Source organism: Arvicola amphibius, chromosome 8 (genome assembly GCF_903992535.2).
Source record: "Arvicola amphibius chromosome 8, mArvAmp1.2, whole genome shotgun sequence".
Taxonomy (NCBI): domain Eukaryota; kingdom Metazoa; phylum Chordata; class Mammalia; order Rodentia; family Cricetidae; genus Arvicola; species Arvicola amphibius.
In genome coordinates, this window is record NC_052054.1 from 64,948,173 (window position 1) to 64,965,496 (window position 17,324).

Genomic DNA, 17,324 nt, shown 5'->3' on the forward strand with positions numbered 1-17,324 from the left:
AAATAGCCGGTGGGGTGTGGGGGTGGGCGGATGGGGCGAGGCCGGGAGCGAGCACAGCGGGTCCGGAGGGCCGAGCGGGCGGAGGCGAGCAAAGCCGGACGCTTCGGAGGCATCGCGGAGCTGGGGCCGGCGCAGCGCGCAGCGTGGAGGCAGGAGAGCGCTAGGGGCCCGTACCCGGGAGACCCGGGTGGGAAGACCGAGGGGAACGCGGGACCCCGAGCTGAGACTGGAGCGATCCCGGCCGGGCCGGCCCTGGGAGCCAGGGGGAGGGGGAGCCGAGTGACTAGACGGACTCACTGTGTCCCTTCCCAGGTCCAGTGCCTGCAGGGTACTTTGCTCTGATTTTCTGAGCCACGGTGTGGACCACAGTGCCTTGATCTGAGCCCTGTCGGGACCCCAGGTCTTTCTCCTGGGCCCTCAGAGAGCCCCCCAGACTCTTTTACAGGACACCACATAGATTCTCAGCCACCGTTGAGACCTGGGCTCTTTTCTGTGTAGTTTCTGACTCACCCATCCCCTTTTTCTGGAATTCCAGAAGAGTTTACCCGGATCTGTTGTGAATATTGGAGGATACTCCTTGCCTCTCTGAGACTTGGAGGGTTTTCTAGCCTTCCCTGGGGAACCACAGTTCTACCTCTTGTATAATCTAAAGGTGTTGTGATTCCCCCCTTTACAAACTCTGAGCCCGAAGAACTCTAGACTATCTCTCTCAAACACACGAAACACCTCAGCTTCTCTGTCTGAGAAAATTCTGAGGCTTACTGGAGACCCCATCGGCAGCCTGCAGAGACTGGGCAGGTCTCCCCCCCCCCCCCCCGCCCCCGCCCGGAGCTCCCCAGGGTAGGTGAACCTCAGAGGAGCCTGGCTTTTCCTCTAGGCCTCTCCTGTGCCAAATTCATGTGCACAAGCCCTGGTGGTGTCTGTTTAAACCCACCAGGTATGCTTAGGCCAAGAATATAGCTTGTTTGCTTGTTTGTTTTTGTTTATTTTTCCTCTCCTGAGAGGCAGAGGCCTCCTCTTGCATTCGGGATTCAGCTTTTGTTTATTCCCAATCTAGTTGATGCTGAGCACCCCACTTCCTTGAAAAGCCCAGGCCCAGGCCCTGCTCCCTGCTCCTCAGGGCCCCCTGCACAGGTCTGTCTGACTCCTCAAAGCTCGCCTGAGCTCTGCCCGCTCCCATCATCATGATGATGTGGTCTAACTTCTTCATGCAAGAGGAGGACCGCCGTCGAGCAGCTGTGGGACGGCGTCGTGCCCAGGGACAGCAGAATCTTGGCTTGACTCCGGAGCTCGAGGGCAAGATCAAGCTAGTGTTGCTGTTGGCTACCGTGGGTGCCACCCTGGCTGTGCTGTCGGTGGGCACCGAGTTCTGGGTGGAATTTAATACATACAAGACCAACGGCAGCGCCGTCTGTGAGGCTGCCCATATGGGGCTGTGGAAGGTGTGCATCAAGCGACTGTGGCAGGCGGACGTGCCCGTGAGCAGGGAGACCTGTGGCCCGGCTGAGCTGCCAGGAGGTGAGAGGCTGTGTACTGAGCCTGTGTCCCACAGTCAGGGAGAAAGAAGCTTATGTCTGGGAAAACTTTGTTCCAGGAGAAAAAAAAGTCTTATTTCTGAGAATTTGTGACTAGATCAACCTGTGCTCACAGAAACTGGAGAGAAAGGGGGTGTGGGGAGAGAAGTGCAGACCTAGCCCATGTCCCCAAGCAACATATCCCCTAAAGTAATTTGTTCCTTTTATATAAAAATTTAATTTATTTTTTAAAAAAATCATTCTTTTCTCATTTTACATACAAATTCTAGTTCCCACTCCCTCCCCTCCTCCCGCTCTCTCCATCCACCTTCCTCTCCACCCTACTCCCCATCCACTCCTCAGAGAGGGTAAGGCTTCCTATGAAGAATCAACAAAGTCTCGTATAGCTTTGAGGTAGGACCAAGACCCTCTTAGCTATATCTAGTCTGAGCAAAGCATCCCTTCACCAAAGAGAATGGGCTCCAAAAAGGCAGTTCAAGCAGTAGGGATAAATTCTGGTCCCACTGCCAGCGTCCCCACATTCAGAGAAACTAGTTTGGTCCTATGCTGCTTTCCCCCTTCCCCTCTAAACCCCCCTCCCCTGCTGTCAGTCTGGAGTCAGTGAGCTCGCATTAGCTCAGTGAGCTGAAGAAACTTGTTTCTTAAAGTTTGTCTTCTAGCTATGGCCTGTGCCCCAGACCAGCCTGTACCCCTAGAGACAGCCTGTGCCTTCAGACCCAGCTGGTACCCTCAGAACAGCCTGTAACCACCCCCGCCAACCCGTATCCCCTAGAACTGCCTGCATTCCCCATCAGACAGCCATGCACCCACAGACAGCCTGTGCCCTTAACTAGAAGCCTGGAGACATCCCACATTCCCACTCTGTGAGGCTCTGTGGAGACAGACCACCCTACGCCCACCCGGAAGTCAAAAAAATCTGTGCCGATTCCCTGTTTGTGGATACAATCAAATGAAATTCTTACCCGGTACCTCTCACAATTCTGGGTGCACATTGTCTCTCTTGAGAAACGTTTATTGCCAGCCTCTCTCACCTCTATGTCGTCAGAACGGACCTTCCCATCCTTCTCCCTTGCTCTATAGGCACCCACACTCTTCGTTTCCCCACATGGTCGTTCCTTTGCTTCAGCTGTGCCAGAGGGCTATCCTGTACCTCTCACTCTCTAACAGAACACACTATGCCCTTTTCTTAGACAAGTGGGACATTCTATACCACCCTGGGAACTAGATAGGTGTTTATTTTACCTCTTTTAACTCAAGAACAGTATTTGATACTCATTAAAAACCACTTTGGATATCACTTGTTTGATGAGATCTCTGCGGTGCTGCTCTCCAGTGTGTACCCAATAGTCTCAGGACCCCTGATGGAATACTTTTCACCCCTTCTGGGCTCTGGTTGGATTTCCTTTCATTTTTCAACCGCTACTTTTACAGATGTGGTATGGAACCCAAAATATAATGTTCTAAGCCTTTGAAGTGGAAAGCCACTGTTTGTGGCTTGAACTACCTGTCTGTCCTGATCAGCTATTTTAATTCTTGTGCTTCTCACTGCTTGGGACCTCAGTCAAGATGACCCCAAACCTTTGCAGAATGGGATAATGAAAAAGAATATGGGATGCTAGCTGGGCCTGGTGGTGCAATTCTGTAGTCATAGGTACTCAGGAGGAATGAGAGCTCGAGGGCAGCCTGGGATACAGATGGAGTTGAAAGTCAGCCTGAGCAACTTTGTGAGATCCTCTCTTAAAAAGAGAAAAGAGGACTGGAGGCATGTCTCAGTGGTAGAGCCCCCAGTGAGGGGCTGGGTGTGTGGCTCAGAGATAGAATACCTGCTTAGAATCTCCCATGAAGGAGCTGGGAGTGTGACTTAATGGTAGAGCACCTGTCTAGAATCTCCCAGTAAGAGACTGGAACATAGCTCACTGATGAGTTTCACCATACTTGTTCTACAGGGGAGAAAAATAAGAAGCAAGAACTCTTAGTGTTCAGTCTATGCCTGAGACTAGTTCTACGTGGTTTGACTTTCAGATGTCTCTGTTCCTAAGAGTTATGTTTTGTTGCTGTAACTAGAACTTAAGGTCTCAGAGACCCTCATTCTTTGGGAGAAAAGATTGCCCGCTGCCACTTCACCGTGTATGATGAGGTCCTTCACACCTCTTGCTGTTTCCTCTGCTTGTCAGAAAGGACTTCACCACTGAGCATGGCAACACACACCAGTACTGAGTAGGCAGAAGCAGGAAGACCAGGAATTCAAAGCCAGCTTGGCTACATAGTGAGTTGTAGGTCAGCCTAGGCTACATAACACCATGTGCCAAAAACAAAATAAAACAAAACAAAACAAGAGGACTTCACCTTTCTTACAAGGCCATTCCCAAAATACCATAATTCTGTTCATCAGAGGACCTCTCTTAGATTCCACTGTCTCAAAGAAATAACTTCATTTGAAAATTAAAAGAAAGCATTACATGTCCCTTAGGTATCATATCAGAGAGTGACTCACTCTGTTGCTTCCTAAGTGAGTTTGCCCTGTCCTCTGTGGGACACGGACACAAAGTCCTGTTATCAGCAGCCAAATGGGATGCCAGATACCACACCCAGTCCCAGAAGGAACTCTACTCTCTCATGGGTCTAGAATGTATCCTCTACCAGTGTCCACAAAGAGCATCTTCCTTTCACAAGAAGTGCCCTTTGCCTAAAAACTGCAACCCCACTTTCCCAAACTGATATCTGGCGTGCCCCCTACTCTCACTTGACGTGGATTTACCCCCTTGTCCCTTCATCTCTCCCCACTCAATTGGTAAAGTTCCATTTCCATTTCTCCAAACTGTCTGACTCCCTTTTCAAAGTTCTCAACCCCTTGTGATTCTGCACACTCCCATCTGTTCTGTGCCTCAGTTTCCTCATATGTAGAATAAGAGTAGGTCGGAGTGTAGGATGCATTTTAGGAGCCAGGGTGTAATTTAATTGGCGTACTGTTTAACGCCTAACATGCACGAAGCCCTGAGTTTCATCCCCAGCATCACATAAACCAGGCATGGTGCCATATGCCTGTAGTCCTAGCATTTGGGAGGTGGAGGCAGCAGGGTCAGAAGTTCAAAGCCATCTTTTGCTTCACAGCAGGTTTAAGGTCAGCTTAGGATACCCTGTCTTAGCATGTTAGAACATTCTGTTTTTTAAGTTTAAGCTTTCTCATAGTTAAATTAATAACAGCATTGGGTGAATTTTACATATATTTACATAAAATGTTTACACAAAAATTATTGTCTGCTTTCAGAAGACCCTCATGCTATGTCTTAAAATTTTTTTCTTTTTAGAGGCAAAGTCTCACATAGGCCAGTCTGACACTACATCTGCCTATTTTAAAATTTATTTCCCAAGTTGTGCAGGGTGGTACATATCTTTAGTCCCAGCGCTTGGGAAGCAGAGGCTGGAAGATCTTTCTGTCTATATAGCAAATTCCAGGATAGCCAGGTCTACACAGGGAGACCCATCACAAAAAAAAATTCTTTCTTAATTCAGTTCTCTAATGTGTTTGGCATTGCATCCATACACACATGTTTTGACTTGGAAAAAAATGTAGAATTTGAATATATATATATATATATGTGTGTGTGTGTGTGTGTGTGTGTGTGTGTGTGTGTGTGTTTTGGTTTGAAGAAATTGTATTATGTGGTTTTGTATTGTTTTCAATGCAATTTTTCTTACTCAATACTGATTTCCAAATCTCTCTCACCTGCTTTATGTTTTCTTAGTTCATCATGATTCTGTTATAAAGATGTCCACGAGAGCATCTATCTCAATTATCTATCGCCTGAGAGATGGACACTAGATTATCTCCTACTCCATTTTAGTAAACGATGCCACAGAGAACAATCATATCTATATTCCCACATGTGGTATTTTTTCCTTCTTGGAATATCCAGAAGTGAAATTATCGTGTTATAGGGCAAAGACATATAAACACGTGTCACTTAGTAGCAGAGATGTATTCTGAGAAATGCACGTTTAAGCCGATTCATGTTGGAGAACACCAAAGCATGTACTCATGTAGATTAGGATGGCTTCTATGTGACAAAATCATGACTTAGTTTACTTTTACTTTTAAATTATGCGTATATGTGGGGGACAATGTGTACCTGTGTGTGAAGGCTCAGAAAGGTCCACCGAGTCCAGAAAAGGGCATTGGATCTCCGGTGCTGGAGGTGCTGTTTTAAGCTGCCTGATGAAGGTACCAGGACCCTCACTCGGGTCCTCAGCAGGGATGGGATATGTTCTTAATCACTGAGCCATCTCTCCAGCTGCGAGGTGACATACTCATTGTCCCTTAGTCACACGCCTGGCCTATTACTGACTGAACGGTTATTGCCTGCTGTACACCTGCACTTCATGCTTTAAGTATGTCAGAGTCCTTCACATACAGACTAGTGTCGGTTTACCCTCCCAGCTGCTTCCCCTTCTCCCCCCAATGCTTCACACTGCCCTTTCAATATTTGCCCAACTAATTGATCTGAAGTGCTTCCTCCCTGCTGGTTAAAGTCGCATTTCTCTGCCTCCCGCTGCAGCAGTCTCTCTTCATGTACTTGTGAACTCTCCAGATTTGCCCTCCTGTGAATCACTATTCATATCCTTTGCCCGTGTTTCAATGGGGTAACTTCTCTTCCCCCTTGCTAATCGGCAGGAGCTCTTTGTGTATGCAACATAGGAGAGAGGACTCTTTTCCGAGTCCCTTAACCTCCCGGTACCTGCATCTTGGTGTCCTTTGTTGAATGAAATGAAAGCTCATTTCCAATCCACTTGCTCCTCAGACTCACATGAAGGAGCCTGGAGGAGAGATTGTCAACTCATTTAAAGAGGAAGAATCTCAGAGTCCAGAGAGGTGAATGGCTCACTGTGCCAAAGGCTTAGACCATAGGTTTTGGGGTTAACAACACATTCCCCAGACATCAGTGATGCGGCAAGTGATATTTACATCTCAGTGCTGTTGTCCATCGTGCTGCATTTATTTATTTATTCTGCTTCCCCAACCGTGTGTGTGTGTGTGTGTGTGTGTGTGTGTGTATGTGTGTGTGCAGAGTCAGCTCTCTCCTTCTACCATGTGGATTCCAAGAATTGAACTCAGGTCCTCAGGCTTAGCACAAGCACCTTTATACGCTGCACAATCTTGCCAGTCTGATTTTTCTCTGCTGTGGGTCAGTCATACTAATATTCTATATTTAGCTCCCTGTAAGTGTCTGGGCAGTGTCCAGCCTTGAGCTTATGCAGAACTTCATGTCATCACCTCCTCTTTTTCTTTCCTGAACCCCACAGAAGCAAACTGCACCTACTTCAAATTCTTCACCACAGGGGAGAATGCACACATCTTCCAGCGAACCACCATGAAAGGTGAGGACATCTCATATTGCAACAAGGGAGAGGTGAGGGTAGGATGACAGCTCTGAAGGAGTGAGTGACAGCCTGGTGCTCGGGATGGGCTTAGATTTGGTACTGTCCCATATTTCGAGGGTGATCGTGGGTTAAATGTGGGGACAATAGTCAGGCAGTGGTGGGACACACCTTTAATTCCAGCACTTGGAAGGCAGAGGCAGGCAAATCTCTGTGAATTGGAGGCTATCCTGGTCTACAGATCAAGTTCCAGGACAGCCAGTACTGTTATACTGAGAAACCGTGTCTCAAAAAAAACAACAACAATAAAAAAGAGTGGGGGTAGTGATCACCAGACCTTGTGTCCAGCATTCTGATCACCGACTCTGCCTCTACCGTGTGGCTTGGACAAATTATACTTCCTTTCTGTATTGAACATTATAAGCATTTTAAGGGCACTGTACATGCTAAACTCAACACTCAAGGTTTGTTAGCACTAACTCTAGTTCTTACTATTACCCTACAGTTTGGAACTTTAGCTTCATCATCCAAGTGAGAAAACAATTCAGAAATGGTTGAGAGTATTACTATCCATTCCCACAAAAGGGCAGGGGTATGATCCCAATCCCCCCCCCCCCCAAAAATCTGAATCTATAGAATTGTATGTGAAAAATGAAAATGTTGCATGTGTTCTTTGGTCCATATAATGGTTTCGAGCCCCATGGGAGTGCCAAGTGCTCAGAAGGTGGCTGGTGTAATGGGGAAATGAATTTTTAATTTTAACTTCAGTGAATTTAAAATTGAATGTGTCTCTGGCAGCTACCATTAAAGCAAACAATAAGACTCTGAAGCCGGGCGGTGGTGGCGCACGCCTTTAATCCCAGCACTCGGGAGGCAGAGGCAGGCGGATCTCTGTGAGTTCGAGGCCAGCCTGGTCTACAAGAGCTAGTTCCAGGACAGGCTCCAAAGCCACAGAGAAACCCTGTCTCGAAAAACCAAAAAAAAAAAAAAAAAAAAAAAAAAAAGACTCTGAGAACTTTGTCCTTTCTACCCTAAATCCAGCTTCTTGAACATCGCTGCAATGCCCCAGTGTCTTCATAGAGGAACTGGGATCGTTTCATGTCTCTCGCTGTTCGCTTGTTTTTTAAAATGAGAATTTAATGCAGCAAAACTCTTCTGAGACCTGGTGCACAGTAGGCCCTTACCTTCTCCATTCTTTCCTCGTGTGACCTGAGTCAAATCCCTGTGCACCTCTGAGACGGTAAAATAACCTGGTGCACTGGTCTGGACCATCTTCCACATGCCGAGCAGTACACTGAGCACTTCTTGTGACTTCTGATCCTGATTTCCAGAGCTGAAGACTGAGGGCAGTGTATGACTTTACCAGAATTCCCCAGCTGGGGGTAGTTGGGGAAAATTACAACCTGTGTGATTACAGGATAATGAATCGTCTTTACCACTGTCTCCTACACCCTGTTCCCTACACTTCCTTATCTGTTGACCCAGTGATGACCAAAGGACAAGTTGCAGATTGTCATTCCAGTATCCCTGACCTGGACTTGTTCCCCTTTTGCTCTATAACCCGAGCCAAGTAACTAAAGGACCTATCCGAGTCTCCCTTCCTTCAACAGTGTAAATAACACACTCTCAGGAGGACTTTGACGTCCTCCGTCCCTCTGGTTGTGGTTCTTGTGAAGGAGTGCTGTCCATGCTCCTGTTCCCATGTTCTCTGCCTCTTCCTTGGCCCCTTCTTGCAGAAGTAAACCTGGCAGCTGCTGTGATAGCTGTACTGAGCCTGACAGCCATGGCCTTGGGCTGCCTCTGTGTCATCATGGTACTCAGCAAAGGTGCAGAGTTCCTGCTCCGCTTGGGAGCTGTCTGCTTTGGCCTCTCAGGTGAGGGCTGAGTGTGTGGAGGCTAAGGACATTGCATGCTAGGAAGTGAGGTCTCTACACACTGCTGCATGCTGGGAGGTGGGATTCCACATGCTGCTGCATGCTGCAAGGTGGAAACTGTATCCAGTTGCATGCTGGAGGTGATCTCTACACGCCGTTGCATGCTGGGTGGTTGGATCTCTACCAACTGTTGCATGCTGGAAATTAGCATCTCCACTCACATTTGAGTGCTGAGCACTCCAAACAATGTTGCATGCTGGGAAGTAGAATCTCCAAGTCCAACTGCATGTAGGGAGTAAAGAGAAACCCAACAGCTCTAGTAGACTCAAAGATGGAAGAATTCCAAGGACTCTTACTGGCAAGGTTTATTTAGATTTAAATGCTGTTTTACATTTGGAGCTGGGAGTGCCAAGAATCTCTATACACTGAGAATGAGATCTCTACTCACTGCTCCATGCTGGTAGCAGAGGAGGGGTCTGTTCAAGGGCTGTAGTAGGCTCAAAGATGGAAGAATTCCAAATTCTGTTGTCAGCAGAAGGGTGGAATCTCTCTAAATAATACTATTTTGGGTTTGGACATGGGGTCTCCAATGACTGGTACCAAAGGGAGGGGTAAATCTTCAGGCACTGTTGCTTGCCAGGAGTTGGAGTGAGCTTATGTAAAATCTAAAATCCAAGAACTTTCTAAATCCTGTTGTTGCATGACAATTGAATGCTCTCCAACCACTCTTTTAGATTTGACTTGGAATCTCCAACATTGTTGTGTACTTGGAGGAAGAGGCAGGTCTGTGAGCAGTATTGCATGCTGAGTGGTCAAAGAAGCTCAGGAGCTAAGTAGGTTAGAAGATGAGAGAGTCTTAAGCCATTAAGAAGGTTTCCAAACAGTCTTTGGGTTTTGAACTTTGAGTCTGCAGGGACTGTATCGTATTTTTTTTAAAGATGTATTTATTTAATGTGTATGGGTGCTCTGTCTTCATGAATACCAGAAGAGGTAACCGAATTCCATTATAGATAGTTATGAACCACCATGTTGGTAATGGGAATTGAATTCAGATCCTTTGGAAGATCAGCTAGTGCTCTTAACCACTAAGCCATCTCTCCAGCCTTATGTGCTATATTCTTTTTTTTTTCACTATTCCTGGAGTGAATACCAGGTCGATGAGTGGAGTGGATAGAGTAAGCTTCTACTCCAACTCCTAACTCCAAAAATCATTTAATATAGAGGACACACCATATATTAATTGGATAAGAACAGATGCTACACATGATTTTGGCCAAAACGCCTAGAAACGATGTGTGTTATATTTTTGTAGGTGAAGATTCAGAAAAAAATGCCACATCTTGTGAAATGTATACCTCAGTAATAACAAGGACTTCAGTTTGGTGGACATCTACCTCAAAGCTTTACATTGAGTGGATTAGCTAACGATTGCTATGATTTATTTATTTACTTAAAAAATTTTAGTGCTTTATTTAGCTTTGCTTTATGTGAGGATGTCAGATCCCCTGGAACTGGAGTTACAGTTGTGAGCTGCCATGTGGGTGCTGGGAATTGAACCCAGGTCCTCTGGAAGAGCAGCCAGTGCTCTTAACTGCTGAGCCATCTCTCCAGTCCCTATTTTTTACTTATTTATTTACATATTTATTTAATATGTATGAAAGCTTGACTTCATGCATGTCTGTTCACCATATGTGTGCATGGTGCCTGAGGTGGAGTTACAGATGATAGTGAGCTGCCGTGTGAATGCTGGGAACCCAACCTGGGTCCATTGCATGAGCAGCAAGTGCTCTGAATCATCAAGCCATCTCTCCAGCCCCAAAGGCTATTAGTCTTTATTTTGTTGATAAGAGCACTGAAGTTCAGAAAAGTCAAGTGACCTCTCATAGACACACAGCCCCTAATGGCAGAGGTGGGACCTTTCCCTTTTAAATTTGCTCACAGTTTTACATTCATGCATACGCAAATGCATGTATATGACATGTGACGCTTTTTTCACATCCCCACCCCATGCATTCCCCCTTGTCCCACCCCATGCATTCCCCCTTGTCCCACCCCATGCATTCCTTCTTGTCCCACCCCATGCATTCCCCCTTGTCCCACCCCATGCATTCCTTCTTGTCCCACTCCATGCATTCTCCCTTGTCCCACCCCATGCATTCCCTCTTGTCCCACCCCATGCATTCCCCCTTGTCCCACCCCATGCATTCCCCCTAGTCCCTCTCCTGTCAACTCCCTTCTTTACAAGTTCTCCTTCAACTTTCATGGCTTTGTTTTTTGGTGCCCCACTGCATTTAATTAGGGTTGCCTGCATGGGTAGAAGGTAATTTGCTTCACCAAAGTCAACTTACCAGTGGCTACAACACCACTGAGGAATGTATCTCCATTTCCGTAACTGATTGTTGATGGACCAGTCTTGCACAGGTAGTCACCCAGAGGCAAGGTTTGATGCTAAGCTTTCTTGGCCTCTTTCACTGCACTGCAAATGATGAGCTGGTGATAGAGATGGTGGTGATGACAGTAAAAGTGATGATAGTAATGGTGATTACGATGGGGTTAGGGTAGGGATAGAGATCATGGTGGCAATAGGTTGTGGTGATGAGAGTGATGATAGTGGTTGTGACTCTAGAGATGATGGTGCTAGATATTAGTGTTTATGTGGTGGTTGTGACAGTGGTGGTGTCATTGCATTATTAGTGATAATGGTGATAATGATGGTGGTAGTGATAGATGCTATCCTAGGTAAGCTTCCTTCCTTCCTTCCTTCCTTCCTTCCTTCCTTCCTTCCTTCCTTCCTTCCTTCCTTCCTTCCTTCCTGCCTCCTGAATGCTGGGATTTAAGGCATGTGCCACCACCTCCTGGTTTCTATAGCTGTGATTAAACACCATCATCAAAAGCAACTTGGTTAGAAAAAAAGGTTTATTTCATCTTATGCTTCCAAGTAATAGTTCATCACTAAGGAAAGTCAGAGCAGGAGCCAAAGCAGGGCAGGAGACAGGAACTGAAGCAGAGGTCATGGAAGAATACTGTTTACTGGCTTGCTACTTTTGGCTTACTCAGCCTGCTTTTTTATATCACTCAGGAATACTGATTTCCACAGCAGCTACATTTTAAACTCACCTCAACAGTGAACATTCTTGCCAGCATTTGTTTTCATGTATTAATTACTAGCCTGGAATGTATTATGTAGCCCAGGCCAGCCTTGACTTTGTGGTAATCCTGAGTACTAGGAATAAGCACACAAATCATTCCTTCCTCTCCCTACTTTAAATATTTGGAGGTGCTGGAAAGATGGCTCATTGGTTAAGAGCAATTGGTGTTCTTCTCCAGGATCCAAGTTTGGTTTCCTGCATTCATGTTGGGCAGATCATAGCTGCATGTAACTCCAATTCCAGAGGATCTGCTCCTCTCTTCTGTGCTCTGTGGATATTGTACTCACATAGTTCACACACACACACACACACACACACACACACACACACAGAGAGAGAGGCATGCACACCTGCACACACATTCAGACATGCAAAAATACACCTTTAATTTTTTTCTCCCTACCGCATATCACTCTCTGAAATCCTCTTCTTCCTCCTGTATTTGTTTCTGAAGGTGCAATATAGCAGCCCCTAGCCAGTAGTACCTAATTTGTGTTCTTTGTTTGACAAGAATGCCTAAGGATTGGAGAAAAATCCTATAAAAAGAGCTAGCTAGGTATTGTGGTAAATACCTATAATCCTAACACTCAGGAGACTAAGGCAAGAGAATTGTGAGTTAGAGAACAGCCTGAGTTACATAGCAAGATTCTGTCTCAAACTAAGAAGCAAATAATTCCTTTAAAAATGATAATGATTTCAATTGGAGTGATGGATCAGTTGTTAAGAACACGGGCAGTTTTTCCAGAGGATCCAGGTTCAATTCCTCACAACCATCAGTAACTCCAGTCCCAGGTGATCTGATACTTCTGTGGGCATTTTGTGCACACAGCACTCAGACAAAAATGCAGGTAAAATACCCATCTACAGAAATTGTTTGCCAGGTGTGCTGGCACATGCCTTTAATTCCAGAACTTGGGAGGCAGAGGCAGGAGGATTCTGTGAGGTCCAAGCCAAGTTGGTCTACAAAGTAAGCTCTGGACAGCTAGAACTACATAGAGAGATCCTGTCTCAACCTCTACCTCCTAACCCAAATAAAAGTGATTAAGCCAGGCATAGTGGAAAATGCTGTAATCCCACTATTTAAACAGATAAAGGAGAATCTCTGGATCTTCAAAGCCAGCCTGGTATATATAATGACTTCCAGGGCAGCTAGGGCTATAGGAGACCTTGTCTCAAAATGAAGAAATGGGAGGCTAGGGCAATGGCTCAGTCAATAAAGTTCTCTCTGCTGCAAGCACGGCAACCTGTGTTTAATCTCTAGAACCCGTTAAAAGCAAGACATCTTTTATACTCTGTTCTTTATAAATCTATAATCCCAACAGAGTGGCAGAGACAGGAGGGCTTGCTGGCCAGTGAGTCTAGCCAAACTATGAACACTGGGCCAATGAGAGGCCCTGTCTCAAAAAATAAGGTGTAGGACCTGCAGGATGGCTCAGCAGGCATAGGGATTTGAAATAAGTCTGATGCCCCAAGTTCACTCCCCAAGTCCCACATGGTGGAAGGAGAGAATTGATTTGCACAAGTTGTTCTCTGACCTCCACACATGTGTCATGGAGCACACATACACTCAACAAAATGTAATTTAAAAGTGTTTTTAATGTGAAGTGGGAGCTGGAGGTGTAACTCTGTGGACGAGCACTTGCCTAGCAAGTACAAGGCCCAGGGTTCAACCTTAATGCCTCAAAAATAAAGTGGAAAGTAATTGAGAAAGACACATTGCATTGACCTCTGGCCTTCACATATACACACATGGGTAGGCACGCACACATGCACGCGTGTGCGCACACGTATACACACACACAGAGGGAGAGAGAGGAAAAAATGTCTCCATGTTAAGCACAGATGTAATGCTTGCTTCCTGTCCCCCATTGGTGGAATGAATATGACCGTTGAATGACCAAAGGAAAACATAAGAGGATCCTTGGTTGATAAAGGAATAAAGGAGGGGTGACAGTCTCAAACCCGAACTGGAGTCCCAGAGCTAAGAATTTCACTCTCTACTTTTTATTCATTCATTCATTTACTTACTCATTTATTTTTGTACATTGTTGTTTTGCCTACATGTTTGTCTATGTAAGGATGTCAGATCTTGGAGTTACAAACTGTTGTGAACTACCGTGTGGGTGCTGGGAATTGAACCCAGGTCCTCTGGAAGACCAGTCAGTGGTCTTAACCACTGAGCCATTTCTCCAGCCCAAATCTCTCTTTGTTCTCCCCTCACAGGCCTGCTGCTCTTGGTCAGCCTGGAGGTATTCCGGCATTCCATTAGAGCCCTGCTTCAAGGAGCCAGCCTTGACGCTCCCCCAGCTCCACGCCTGACCTATGAGTATTCCTGGTCCCTGGGATGTGGTGTGGGTGCTGGCCTGATTCTGCTGCTGGGGGGAGTCTGTTTCCTGCTGCTCTCCCTGCCTTCCTGGCCTTGGCGGTCACTGTGCCCCAAGCGGGGTGACCCAACCACCTAGAGCCCTGGCCTGCTTTCTGCAGGCATCTGCCAAGCCTGCCTCAGTTTCCAGCTTTCTCCTCAAGACTTTCCATCTCTCTTTTAGAGAGACTGTTCTTCCCACTCTGGGGGTCCATTTTACAAAACGTCTTGGCCCCTCATTTTCTCTCTGTAAATAACACTTTTGGGGGTGCAGGAGAGATTGCTCAGTAGGTAAAGTACTTGCTGAGCAAGTCATGAGGACTTGGGTTTGGGCTTCCAGAACACACTTTAAAAGCCAAATCAGTGGTACATGTCTGTAATCCCCGGGGTTGGGAAGGTAGAGACTGGGGGAAACATGGGGCTTAGTGGCCAGATAGCCTGGCCAATGAATTAGCTCCAGGTTCAGTGAGAGACCCTGTCTCAAAAAATAAGTTGAAAGCCATGGAGGAAGATGCCTGATGCTGAACTCTGACCCTCTCTCAATGCACGTGTGCATGCATGCACGCACGCACATGTGCACGTGTGTGTGCACAGACACACACACAGACACACACACACACACCTTTTCTTGGTAGCTGAATTTGGGTTGCTTGGGGCAGGATGAGAAGAGGCTATGGGCAAACACGGGCTTCCTGGGGAACCTTCCAGGAAGGTTGGGGAGACAGCTATAAGCTGGTGGGAGGGCAGGGGTCTCAAAAGGATTGGCGGGGGGGCTTCCTTGTCTGAGTCTGTGTTGATTCACTTGAGGGAGAGACGTCCTCCGCCGGCCTGGTGGGGAAGAGAAGAGCCTGGGCCGGGCCTGACTTTACTGTGATCTGATTTGGGATTAAAGGTTTGAAGATGTGACAGCTTTGGTTTGGAGCCTGTCTGTGTGGAGCTCATGCATTCTAGGGTGGGACAAGGAACCCCTGTTTTCTTCATTCATTGGCCACATGCGACTGTCTGTCCTGGAGACAGTAGTTCACATGCCTACACATGCAGATGAGAACTGGGAGAAGAAAACAGTTCAGAATGCAGACATGGCTACAGTTTGAATCTTGTCCTTCCCGAAAGTGCATGTGCTAGGGACTCTCAGTACAACTTTGTTTGGTTATAGTTTCATGTATATGCACGTGTGTGTGTGTGTGTGTGTGTGTGTGTGTGTGTGTGTGTGTGCGCGCGCGTGTGTGTGCATGTATATTCATAGTGCAAAAATGTTGGTTTTCATATGACTTTTTTTAGATTTATTGATTTTTGTTTTATGTGTGAGTATTTTGCCTGTGTGTCTGTGCACCTTGTGTGTGCTTGGCGCCATCAGAGGTCAGAAGAGGGAATTAGAACTCCTGGAAATGTAAGTACAGATGGTCATGAACCACCATGGGATGGGAGTCAAACCTGTGTCTTCTGCAAGAGCAACAAGTTCCTTTTAACAGCTGAGACATCTCTTCAACCCCTCCCCCTCCTATGACATTCTGTACAAATATATTTGACCACATCATCATCTGCCCCACCCCCACTCCCCTACCTATTCCCAAGTAGCCCCCTTTCTATTTTATTTTATTTTTTAAAATTTGAGGCACAGTCTCACTATGTAGGCCAGGCTGGCCTCAAATTCTCAATATTCTTGCCTCTGTCTCCTGAGTACTAGGGTGTCAGGCAAGCACTACCGTGTCCACCCCTGATGATGTGTTTGTTGTTTGTTTGCTCTGAGGCAGGATCTTCTTTTTTATTTTTTGGTTTTTCGAGACAGGGTTTCTCTGCAGCTTTAGAGCCTGTCCTGGAGCTAGCTCTTGTAGACCAGGCTGGTCTCGAACTCACAGAGATTTGCCTGCCTCTGCCTCCCAAGCGCTGGGATTAAAGGAGTGCGCCACCACCGCCCGGCTTCTGAGGCAGGATCTTGCTTTGAACTCCTGGCTTGTCTAAAACTCACTGTATAGCCAAAGCTGGATGCAAACTTACCGTGATTCTTCTGCCTCAGTGCCAGGGTCATAGGTATGCTTCTGGAGAGCAGGTCTTTACAGACATAATCACAATAAAACAAGGTCTCGAGGCTCGGCTCTAATTCAACCCAACTTGTGAAAAGGGGGGATGGGGACACAGAGATGGAACTTCACAGAGAGCAGGAAACATGGAGGGATCCAGGAAGAAGACAGCCATCTGTACACTGAAGAGGAAGCCCCTTGGTGGATCCCTGCCTTCAAGCCTCCGAAGGAAGGAAGCAGGATGCTCAACCTATATTTTATACTTAAAACATCCAGAACCATAAGGCGACAGGTTTGTTGTCCAAGCACCTGGCAATGATTTGTGACAACATCCCCAGCAGGTGAATCCAGACTTTGGCACCCAAGAATGTGGGTACTTCTAGGATAGAAACTGAGAAAGATGGGGAGGAGGGGCCAACAAGACTGCTCTTGTTGGAGGATGAAGGCACTTGCTGCCAAGGCTGAGGACCTGAGTTCGATCCCCAAGACCCATGTGGTGGAAGGAGAGGACCAGCTTCAGAAAGTTGTCCTCTCACTTCCACGTGTGCATCATGACATGCGCACATAGGCACACAGATATGCCCTCTGACCTCCACATGTGTACCATGACATGTGCACACACACACAAATAAAATGTGCAAGTAGAGGCCAAGGAAGTGGCTCAGTAAAGCCTTTGTCATGCAAGTATGAAAATCAGAACCCATGTGCACACCTTGCTATGGCAGCCCAGGTCTGTAACTCCAGTGCTAGGGAGGCAGGTCTTGCTCTTCAGGTAGTCTAGCCTCCTCATGAACCACACATGAGGGGCTCAAAAACTATCTGGTCTGCACACAAGCACACACACATGCCCCCCCCCCACAAGTGCATGCACATACTATATGCAGGCATCTTTGAGCAATGGTGGGTAGAGTTTGGGCACTATGAGATTCATGAATGGCAACTGCATCTTGTTGGGGACATAGAGGAGACATGGAGACGTAAGAATTTTTTTCTTTCCTTGTTTGTTA

General features: G+C 46.7%; 1 protein-coding gene and 1 pseudogene across 3 annotated transcripts; one reads left to right on the top strand and one right to left on the bottom strand.

The window, feature by feature from the left end:
* Positions 1–1,187: 1,187 nt before the first annotated feature.
* Positions 1,188–14,396, top strand: Cacng6 (calcium voltage-gated channel auxiliary subunit gamma 6). 3 transcript variants are annotated; one of them, XM_038341107.1, is made up of 4 exons: positions 1,188–1,518; positions 6,837–6,911; positions 8,648–8,785; positions 14,158–14,396. In XM_038341107.1, the coding sequence occupies exons 1-4, from the start codon at positions 1,188–1,190 to the stop codon at positions 14,394–14,396; spliced, it is 783 nt and encodes a 260-aa protein (XP_038197035.1). The 3 variants fall into 3 exon arrangements, with proteins under 3 accessions (XP_038197035.1, XP_038197036.1, XP_038197037.1); XM_038341108.1 differs by lacking the exon at positions 8,648–8,785; XM_038341109.1 differs by lacking the exons at positions 6,837–6,911; positions 8,648–8,785.
* On the bottom strand, positions 9,907–10,078 carry LOC119822107 (annotated as a pseudogene).
* Positions 14,397–17,324: the final 2,928 nt, after the last annotated feature.